The sequence below is a fragment of the Pipra filicauda genome, unplaced genomic scaffold (assembly GCF_003945595.2).
Source record: "Pipra filicauda isolate LSUMZ 115617 unplaced genomic scaffold, ASM394559v2 scaffold198_size2598500_pilon, whole genome shotgun sequence".
Lineage (NCBI taxonomy): Eukaryota > Metazoa > Chordata > Aves > Passeriformes > Pipridae > Pipra > Pipra filicauda.
The window spans coordinates 2,585,644-2,596,850 of NW_024104307.1; the positions used below are offsets into that span (position 1 = coordinate 2,585,644).

Genomic DNA, 11,207 nt, shown 5'->3' on the forward strand with positions numbered 1-11,207 from the left:
CTGGTACCTGAGGCATCACATACCAGAGGGAAAAACTGGGGGTGAAAAACCACAAACAGACAAAAAAAACCAAAACAAAGAAACAAACAAAACCCCAACAAAACCCAAAGTTTTATCAACTTGCATATATAATCATACAAGCAATTTGAGAAATACACTGCTCTCCCCCATGCATCACAGAGCAGGCAGATCCAAGACTTCGATTTAAGGAAAAGATCCAAGAGCTCACCAACTCCACAAGCCTCCTCTCCCAAAACACCACAGCTATTCCCAGCAGGCTATTAAGAGCCCAGTTAAGTACAGCACTTAACCACACACTTAACTCCCATTAACTTCACTGGAACCTCGCACACAGATAAAATTTATCAGGTGTTTCAGGGCTTTCTCATCTCCCTGCCAAGAACAGAATTCCCTTACCCAGCTCTCCATGGGATGCCTCCGAACCACCTCAGGGCTCCGCACAGTGGAAAAGCAAAACCCACGGGGACGGGTTTTCCTGCTGGAGAGCTCCCACACTCATTGCTTTACAAATCCATTGCTTACAATCCCGTGGGTCCACGAAATCTTTCTGTTCCACTGCACACTAAGTTGTCTCACCAAAACCCCGCTCCTCGGTCACTCAGCCCTCCCCTGCTGTATCAGTCGAAAGCTGGGATTTTAAAAGGATGGGAATGCACCAGCTTTGGGGTTTTTTTTCTTATCTTTGGAGATCAGCGATCCTTACCGAGAGAGGAGGGAGCACAGGGCACTTTGCTGCCAGGCTGGGAGGGGAAAAGCCGAGTTTGCATCTGCCAAAGGGCCCTTGGCACCCCCAGCTCCGGAGAGCTCTGCACGTTCAGGGGACAGTCCCCATCCCAAAGCACCTGCAATTCAAGCCCATTCTTTTTCCTGTATGGATGTAGGACATCAGAGACAACAGAGCAAAGCAGAGAAGGCAGCAGCAAGGATGGCAGTGATGCCACCTGGGTACCACCACGACGACCTGCCAAGCTCCCCGGTAGGCTACAAGGGTTTGGAGTGCGTCTGAGAGAGGATGAAGAACCAAGAGCTGCCGCCCAGATGGAGCGAGGATGGCAGGGCACGGCTATTACAGCCAGTTCACCGCAGCCCGGGAGGGTCCGGCTGCAGCCCCTCCTCTCCTCTCCTCTCCCCAGCCAAGAGCGGCTGAGAAAGTGCCCGCTTGGAAGAGAATTCATTTCAATTAAACGTGCCTGGTGCTCCAATCGAAACCAATTAATTCTCCCCATCTGAAAGCTGATTAGCCGGGATATCTGGGTAAATGGATAATAACAGGCTAATAACCCCCTCCCGTCCCCGCGCACACGCCGCTGCCGCCGTCAGGTTTTTGACACGGTGTCTCGAGCCTAATTGCAGCATCTGGGAGTAATTGCGGAGCGGCTCCGGCCAGCGGTGGCAGGAGGCACCATCCCCGGCAGCAGGCAGGGACCGGGCGAGGACGGGCCACTTCAGAGCCAGCCTGACACCCCGTGACTACTCCCAGGCTTCAAACGGGGCTCTGTGCAAGGAAAGCTGCCCCCCAACCCCAAAACATCCCTCATACCTCTCTGTGTGGCAGCGCTGGGCACTGGGATGGCAGTTCCCAGCTCTCCAGCCCTCCCCCCTCCTCTGGCAGTTATTAGCCCGTGTTTAACTCCATTGCTTAACTACTTTCCTCATCCTTCTCCCTCTGGAATGTGTTCCCACCCAGCCCAGCCCGGGGACAGACACCGGGCACAGCACAGTGCTGTGGTTAATGAGCAGGGCAGAGCCTTGCACCTCATTCCAAACCAGCTCCCCCCAGTTTAAGCATCCCCCACGAACCCAGGCCCCTGCAGCCACTCCAAGGCTCAGCCCCTGGTGTCCCCAGGGAGTTCAAAGAGCTGAACCCAAGACCTGGGGATGGCAGTGAGTAGGAGAGGACAGGAGAAAGCACAAAGCCATCCCATTCTTCTGTGGGCCTTGTTCCCTTGTCCCCAAGTCACCCCCTATGTCACCACAGCCATGGCCCCACAGCCTGACTCTCCAGGTCCCAGCCGAAGGGCAACCACTAGGTAGGGAGCTGGTGGCAGGAATTTTCCAGCTCTGTTCCCTTTTTTTTTTTTCCACAGTTGGAAAGGGTTGATTAGCTAAAACCCACTTTCCAGTGGGGTATTTTTGGTTAAGAAAAAACTCCAAGCCAAATTGTGTGCAGAGAAAAACAAAGACCTCAAATCCTGCTGCCATTTTCTAATCAAATTTCCTTTTACTAATTTGACAGGCCTGTTTTTGAAAATCTAAATTAAAAGCTAAAATGCAGTTAGATTCCATAGCTAAATGGGAATTGAGACAAAATGTTTCAAATGGAGCTAATAAAGCCTTTCTACCCACACCTTCGGGCTCACAAAGCTCCTCTCCATTCCTTGTTTGCTGTTCCTGGTGCAGGCAGTGGGCACTGAGCTTTGCTTATGCTCACTCCCCCCACCATGCACATGCATCCCCCAACAGAGTTTGTTTTTGGCATGTAGGAGGCAGGAAAACAACCTTCCACCCAGCTCCATCACAGCTCTCCCCGATATGGTGCCTGTCCTGCAGGCTGGCCTGAGTTCACATCTAATCTAAATTAAGCTCAGCTTATGCAACATTCCCATCTTCGGAGGAGTCCTGGCCTCCTGCAGAAGAAACAGCTTTGCCTGAGGGGAAAGCATGAATGGGAGATGAAGATCCAGCCTTGTGTTCCCAGAGAAGATCTCCTGGGTGGCAAGGAGAAGGTGAGGAGAGGAGAGAGCTACCAGGAGCATCCTTCAAGAGGTAGCACTGATCCGCACAAACTCCTCTGTCTTTCAAACCCTCCCCTTGCTCCAAGCAAAAAGCCTCCTGGTCCTCAGGCACTCAGATGTTGTCCTCAACACCTGACCTTCTTTGAGGCTTTCATCACAACAAAGTAATTTCCCACAGAACAAAGGAAGCCAAAAAAGAGCCGAGTCCCTGCAATGTTGTACAGAGCGCTGGAAACTTGGTGGTTCAGCCTTTCTGGTCCATGGCTTGGACAAGCTCCCAGCTCAGGGAGCCCAGGCCACACAGTTAATGTGTGGAAGACTGAGATGAAGGCAACCTTCCAGTCCAGGGCTGGAGAGCACCTGGATGTGAGGCCTGGTGAAATCAGTGCCCCACATGCCACCAACAGCAGAGCAGTATCCAAGAGGACAAGGAAGCTGCTGAGCTCTTTGCTAAGTCACCACCTGAGCAATGCCATCCAGCACCAGGATGCTGTTCCCCAGGAGCTTCACTTGCAGCCAGGGAGGCATGGTCCTGCTCCAGCCCCATCCCAGCCTCCTCAGGGGCTCGTGGCCAGGCTTTCCACACCAGTGGGAATTTCCCAGGGGTGGAAGGGCTTGTCCTCACACTCAAGCCTAGGACCTGAGACACCATGGAGGGAACAGCCAGCACTGTCCAGCCAAATGGAGGAAACCCTCTCTCCAAGATAGGCAAATGTTTTCCATCAAGGAGGTTTCAAAACAAGCTCTTCCCTCTTGGCAGCCTCAGCAGAGGGTTGGGACAGGTTCCAGCATGAAAACAGGACCTCAGGAGCCCAGATAATGCCAGAGTCACTACATGCAAGAAAACAATTAAGTAAACAAAGCCCAGGGCTCTGCCATCTCTCCTGAATCCCCATTTCAAGCAGCAGCACACCCTTCCCTCCACTCTACCAATGCCTGCTCCTGTAGAATCATTCAGGTTGTAAAAGACCTTCAAGATCGGTGAGTCCAACCATTAACACAGCCCTGCCAGGCCCATTGCTAAACCACATCCCTAAGCATCACAGCTACAGGGTTTTTGAACATTTCCAAGGACAGTGATTCCACCGCTTCCCTGGGCAGCCTGTTCCAATGCTTGACCACAGCATTCCACCATAGTCCCTCTCTCTGACTCATTCCAGGGCACAGTGAGGACCTGACTCCAGCCACCAGCACAGTGGGACATGCCAAAGCACCAGTGCTGGTCCTCTCCTGCCCCACAGGGATGCTCAGCCTTCCAGAGAAGAGGCAGCTCAGGCAGCAGAGGCTGCAGACTGTCACAAGCCCTAAAGATGCTCTTGCCCATCACCAGGTGCAAAACACATTTATGCTTTCAACTTTCCCAACAGCAGCTCAGGGCTCCCTTTCCAAAGGACACTTGAGATAAGAATCTATGTGATGGCCAAGCAATTGCAGCAGGCAATTCAATGTGATAGCCCCAGACAACAGAAGGCAGGAAAAGTCTGTCCCAAGAGCAGCAGGTGAGTAAAGTTACACACTCGGGGACTGTGTCCCAGCCTGGCTCATAAACACTCAACATGGAAGAACAAGGCCAGTCTGCAAAGAGGGGGTTTAATACCCACTTTGGGTATTTAAAGTGTGGGTACAGCCCCAAAGAGGAGGGTTGGGGGTCAGCAGCAGGCAGGGCTGTGCCAGGGAGATTTGCCACAGAGCTCTAGGCCACAGCATCTTGTGTCCACCATGGATGGGTCTTGCCAGATTTAGCAGAAGATAATTTCCCACAGCTCCTCATTTCCACCCTTGTTTTCCTCCTCCTGCATTTCAGTGATGCTCTTTAACAGTGCAACTCTGCCACACTATCTCCTGCCACAGACAGTTATGCTGTCCTACACAGCAGCTCCAAAGCACTTCCAAAGCTCACGCCTTCCTGCTCACCCAGGCACAGCTGGGGGGGTCACAGCACTGCATGGCTGTGGTCACGCTGTGTTCAGTTCCCAGCTTCTGCCACAGCTCTGTCTGGCCTAAAAATCAATCAATCCCTACATCCCAAGGTCACTTTAGCAACTCAGGAACAGCCCTTCCCCTGTTTCGTGGGAGTGGGACGAGAATAACTGCATAAATCCAAGGATAAATGCAGTAGGGTGTGCTGGGAAGTGCAGAAGAGCAGAGTTACTGATCTAAGACCCTCACACAAGCCAGACAAGGGGGTGTGTTTTAAAACCACAGGATGAACAGGATGAACCAAACAGGAGCCCTAGGAAAGGAAATCCCAGAAGTGAGTGTCTCAGCAATTGCCACAGCAATCCATGTCCCTGCCTCAGGCACCAAATGTCCCATCCCTGAAGGGACAAGTGGCTGGAGAGAGAGGAACAGAGGTGGCAACATGGAACACAGGCACGTCCCACTGTTCAGTGGACAGCTCAAAAAGAAAAATAAAGTGTTTAGACCCCTCCTTTAAAAAAAGCCATGGTGCTGGTAGCCCTCCACCCACCCAGCCCTGGGGGGATGCCAAGCCCTGCATCCCTGCTCACTGCCAGGCACTTGCAGCAAAATCCTCAGAGCAAAACGTTGACAGGAAAAGGGTCTCTCCATCAATCACTTCAAACCTCCTGCTGATTTTATTCAGTCCAAACATTGCAAAAGTTATCTGAAACCCTTGGCTGTCACAAAGCTGGGCTGAAGGCAGAGCACTGGTGGGGCTGCTCGTCCCCGGGTCAGCCACAGTCCAAGCCCCAATCCATGTCAGACAGGGCAGGCTGGAACAACTGCCCACAGGCACTGGGAAGTCTTGCAGAACAGGACAGAGAAACATCCATCACTGGTGACAAAGGGTTATTGATCCTGCTCGGGGGCAGAGACATGGATTTAATGACCTCTCCAGATCGCTTCCACTCCGCACACCCTGTGGAAAAGTAATCTTCATCCTGCAAAGCCCTGGAGAAAGGCAGTGCTTCCTGGAGTATCCCAACAGATGGCAGTGCCATCGACAGAGATGGCACCAGTGGAAGGGTTGGGGTACTGAAAAAAACAACTACCCCACTCAAAAAAAGCCCCAAAACTAACAAACAAACAAAAAATCCAAACAAACAAAACCCACCCTGCAGTCACAACACACCACACCTTGCACAACCAAACCACTTCAGCCTTAACCTGAAAAACTTGTTTAAGAAAATGACAGTGAAAAATTAGCAGGGCTGCACTCACACAGCCCGGGGCGTGCAGGTGAACCTTCCATCCACACCCTGCCCTGGACCACCTCCCTCCCAGCCCCAGGGAGAGAGGGCAGCATCCCAGGAGGGTCAGTGCAATCAAAGACACTGAAGAGTGCAAGGATAGCCAGGGTCACTGGCTCATCCACTTCATGTTCCAGTTTTCAATATTTGCACTGTCAGGATGTTTTCCAGCACAGATAATCATTTAAACCTGTAACTTCCCAGAAAAAAAACCCGCACAATTAGCAATTTCCCCACTAATTAGGAAAGGAAGAAAGAAGTCCAAGGCAGAATTTGTCTGCATAAAACAGAAAAGAGTAATGAACTAGCTACATATGAATGTAGTTAAATTGAAAATTAAAGCTGTGGTTCTTATTTCTGTACATGACACCCTTGAGATCCCAGCTCAGTAAAAAATAAATATACACATACCTATATGGAGTTGATATTCCATAGATATCCATGCACACACACATTCCTAAAACATCATGAAGTGTTTTTGGTCATATGTCAGCTGCTGATGGGTCTCAGTGGGACACACAGACCCACAATGCTGAGGGGCTGATGGGACCCCACGAGCTGAGATGCTGAACAGGGAGCAGGCATGTGGGAGCTCACGTCAGCTGTGCTATGGAGAAGGTCAGGGAAGCATATGGCGTGTGCACGGGGTGCTGGAAGGGGATAACTTCGCCCTCCTCAGCAGGTTTTAGGGCTGGTGCATTGTGAGCCAGGTCTCCAGATGCCCTTGCCTGAGGGGACAAGAGGAACAAGGGCGTTTTTCTCTGCTGCCAGGCAAGACGTGAGCTTGCACGCATCCTCTGATGTGATAGAGCTACAAAGATATGGGTGGCCGAGCACTCAGGGCTTGTCTCAGCCCTCAGAGCCCTTCTCCAGGGCAGCCACACTGCTGTCACCCCTCTCAGGCTCAGGTCTTTTAGCTGGCAAGAGACCTACTGAGACACACATGCAGTGACTGGGGAAACAAGTCACCTTTCAAATTGAGTTCACCCCCCAGAGAAAGTCAAGCTGATCTGAAAATCATGAGGGGTTTCACACACAGCCCTCCAGCTTCTCCCATATATTCCCTCCTCACGCTGCACCCTTCTCCTGCAGTCAACCCTGTTTCTCTCTTACATTTAAACAAAGCCTGAAATACCCTCCTAAAGTGAGCTCTTTTATTTCCACCTCATCATGTGCAGAAACCCCTCTGTACCTCCACCTCTTCCTTTTCTGCTCCTCATCCCTCCCCACATGGAATGACCTTGCCAAGTGCTCTGGGAAGAGGCTGAAGGACACAAGAACAACTCCTGAAGAACAGCTTAGTACCAGTTACTGCATCAGCTGCTCTCCTGACCAACATTCCAGTGCTGCTGCCTGTCATCTAAAGGACGTGGGAAGCCACAAACAAGACAAGGAAGACAGGAGGAAAATTATCTGCTCGTCCCCAGCTACTCAGCCCTGTGAATCAGCAGAGCTTGGGAACAGCCACGTCTCTGGCCCTGCACAGTCACCTCACAAAAAGGAGAGCAGAGGGTGAGCAGAATCACTCCAATAACACGCAGGGGCTCTCCCTGCTCTGGAGGGAACTGGCTTTTTGAAGACATATGGCTCCTCTCCGTACTTTGAGCAGTGACACCACCACACTTCCAAATTCCAGCTGCCTAAGCTGTTTCTGCAGATATTTCCTCTTTCTGTGCAATCATTTGGCTAATAAGATGAGCAGGTTGGGCTCATTTATTTTGGACACTGTTCGTGGGTCATTAGCAGAAAGGCTAATCATTGCATTGGCAGAAAATATCACTTCTGCTTCAGAGCCGGCTGCGTAGCACGGGGAGGGGGAGAGAGCAGGAGCCTGACAGAGCCTTCAAAAAAAAATAATACGAGACCCAAGTTACATTGCTGTGGAAGTGGAATTTTCCTCTTCTATTTCCCAAGGTAGCTGCTGTTAGGATGAAGGGGACAGACTTCAACGCCCGAGGCTGCTCTGCAGAGCTCCTGTTTTCTGACGCACGTGCCACCTCTGAGGGCCCGGAGAAGGAGTGACACTGGTGGCAACAGCCCGTCCTTGCTGAGCCTCAGCAACATGCCCTGGTGATGCTCAGCCCTCCAGGGAAGGATAGTCATCCTCACCCACAGGCAAAGCCAGATAGGATGCCAAGAGCTCCACCGCACAAGGCGCAGGAGCCCTTTCTGGGATTGTTTGGGGTTAGCAGAGCAGATCAGCTGTGATGCCTGTGCTCTGCCTGCAGCACCTGAGCGCTAAAATCCACCTACAGAGAGTTGTTGGAGACATTTAAAGAGCAATTTGTATTCGGTGTGAAGGCTGGAGTGCCAGGGGGGATGCAGAACCGCAGGGCATTTGCAGAGCTGAAGCCTGAATTTCCAGGAGACACAGCAAAGCTGAGCCCTTCTTGTTTCTCTCTCTCGAGGTGACAGCAGAAGCAAAGACAAAGCTCTGTGACACAGCCACACCAAAAGGGCAGCACTGGGACCAGAGCTGTTTCCTAGGCTTGCCTGCTCCAAAACCATCTCTCAATGGCCCTGGGAAGAGCTGCCCTGTGGATATTGTGCTCGGGCAGAGAGCAGGGACAGAGAGCTGCTCCCGCTCCCATCGCACTGCGCAGCAGCAGCTGCTGCTGCCTTCACTGACTGACCTGGCAAGGGCAGAAATGAAGTGCTTCGGGGAACAGCTGGACACGGCACAGGTTGTCCCCTTCCTCAACAGACACACAGCCAGCACGCCTCCTGCTCCCCCTCCTCCAGCTTCAGCTGGCCCCAGATGTCCCGGCCATGTGTGCCGTCAGTGATGCCGTGACCTTGGCTGCTCTCAGCAGCATCCTCGGGGCAAGCGCAGGATGGGGCTCCCACCTCCCCAGGGAGGCTTTTGGCCGCCATCCTGTGCCATCCTGAGCCAGCTCTGTGCCTCCCCTCCCACTCCCCAGCAGCACAGCCAAGAGCCCCAGCACACCTGCCAATCGATTACGGCAGGAGGGAGCCGGGCAGGGGGACAGGGTGGAAAAGGTTGGGCGGAGGGACACCAAGAATCTGCCCCTCACCTCTCCCCAGGGTGCTCCAGCTTGCCTTGAGCCTTGAACCAAGGATCTTCCTGGCATCCCTGTGGCACCATCCCACTACACCCTCCAGACGAAGCCCCCCCAGCCCTGTGACAGAGCCGGCTGCTCCATGGGGAGCCCCGGAGCCGGGGCTTGCTCTGCAGGGCATTCCAACCACAGAAAGGGAGGAAGAAGATTTGGGAGCTAATTTAGAGCTTGGATTTCCTAAGCCTTTTCAGACACCGAGGCTATTGGCAGGCAGCTTTGCAGCCCCTGCCAGTCTCAGCGGCTATACAATGTCCTTCCCTTGGCAAGGGCAGCAGTGGGGAAAAAATAACACACAGAAAACAAGGGACATGTGATGGAGAGCTTGGCTGAAGGCTCCCTCCCCCCCGCCGACCTGCGTGCCAAGGAGGAAGAGCATGACCAAAAAAAAAAAAGTTTTAAAAGGAAAGAAAAAAAAAACCACACTACTTGCTAAGGGAAACATGTCCAAAGGGATGGAGCTGGCACAACCTGGGGCCAGCACTTTGCTCAGTGGACAGGACAAAGCCATCAGGTGCCCCACATTCCACAGCCAGCCCAGGGAAAGCAGGACCCCCTCACTGCCTCCTTCATGAGCAGGAGGGAGCAGCTGCATTTTGCACAGCCCTGCTGCACCCCACACTGCTGTATGGAGCCCCCAAAAACAGGACCTTGCACACACCCCAGTAAGCCCACAGAGGTAAGTGCTGCTGGGTGCACAGCTCTGCTGACAGTCTTGAGTACATAGGGGGGGAAATAGAGGGATTTTGCCTCAAAATTTCACTACTCAAAGAGGCAGGGCAATGGGAAGCCTCCTCTCTCCTCCCTGGCACACTCAGCAGTCCCTGCAGAGCTGACCTCTCTGCTGAGGATGCTGTGCAGGAAGCAGCTTACCAGCACCCAGAGGGTACCAAGGGCAAAAAACCTGTGGCCAGAGCATCAGAGCATCTCAGGGAAGGACAGGATAAGTCTAACATTTAACTGCCTTTTTTTCAAGGGAGAAGAAAGGAAGTAAAGTGTTCTGGAGAGCATGGGGACAACCCCAGCCAGCCAGCACTGGAGCAACCTGAGTGCAGCACACACATCCAAACCTCCCATCCAGGTAACAGGCAAGGCATGGCCAGGTGAAGTGTGACCCAGGGCAAAGTGTACAGGGACTGTGGTAGCCAAATCCAAAGCAGCTGGTGTCCTAAGGCAGGAGCAGCTTGGTGGGAAAAAAAATATGATCTGTCAGTGTGTCTGTCTGAGCCCTCCCTGCACAGCACAAAGAAGCTGCCAAGATGCTCACACAAACATCCCCCACCGTGGGGGGACAGGGGAAACACAAGCCATCAAACAGCCCCACACTCATTCCTCCCTTCCAAGGCACACAGGGCTGAGGGGGGGGAGAAGAATCAGGTCACTTCACTTCTCTGGTTTGACAAGGCTATTCCCCAATTCCCAGGACACGGCAGCAGCTACTAAAACAACACATCTGACAACTCCTCCTCCCCGTGGCCCCTAGACAGCCTGAGGATGAGCTGGGCTGTGTGGCAGAGGCAGTTCTAGCACATGGAGAGAGAGAGGAGAATTGCAGCATTCATCCCAGCACAAGCCAGAAGTTACCCAGGTGGATTTGGGAAAGGGTGGCTCCAGAACTGTACCAAGGATACCTTGAGACAAGGTCTGTCAGCCCAACCAGCATGACCAGTCCCAACATCCCTAGGTAACTGATTCTCAAGATGTTTGGTACAAAACAGGACCAGTGACAAGCTGGTTGTGCCAGCCCAGGCTCTGGGAGCTGCAGGCAGTGACAGTACCAGTCAAAACACAACACTGTGACTGTTCTCTGCTCCCACAGCAACCGCTGCTGCCACCACCCTGCTTTCACCCTGAGCTTGAGTTTGGGTGCAATGAGGAAAACCACAGCCAGGGCAGGAAAACCATGGCCAGGGCAGGAAAACCATGGCCAGGGCAGGAGGAGAGCTCAAGCTCAGCCAAGGAATGGCTGTCAAGGAGTTGGTCACCAGATACATCTCTGGACAGGGAAATGGAGACACCTGACATCAATAAAGCATCAGCTTTGTTGCCATTCCCCTGCAGGGAGGTTCCTCTCATCTGAAAAAAAAAAAAAAAAATAAGAGGACTCCTCTTCCTTGAGGAGCTAGAAAGGAGGCTAGAAGGGAAAACCATCAGTTTTCCTG

General features: G+C 52.6%; 1 protein-coding gene across 1 annotated transcript in view; it reads right to left on the reverse strand.

Moving 5' to 3' along the window:
• Positions 1–8,842, reverse strand: part of LOC113982001 (astrotactin-2) — a 211,205-nt gene extending 202,363 nt beyond the window's left edge. The window contains exons 1-2 of the mRNA XM_039380540.1: positions 8,816–8,842; positions 8,602–8,664 (exon numbers count right to left, since the gene is read on the reverse strand). Of these exons, the coding sequence (XP_039236474.1) occupies positions 8,602–8,664; positions 8,816–8,842 (90 nt within the window). The remainder of the gene's footprint in view (positions 1–8,601; positions 8,665–8,815) is intronic.
• Positions 8,843–11,207: the final 2,365 nt, after the last annotated feature.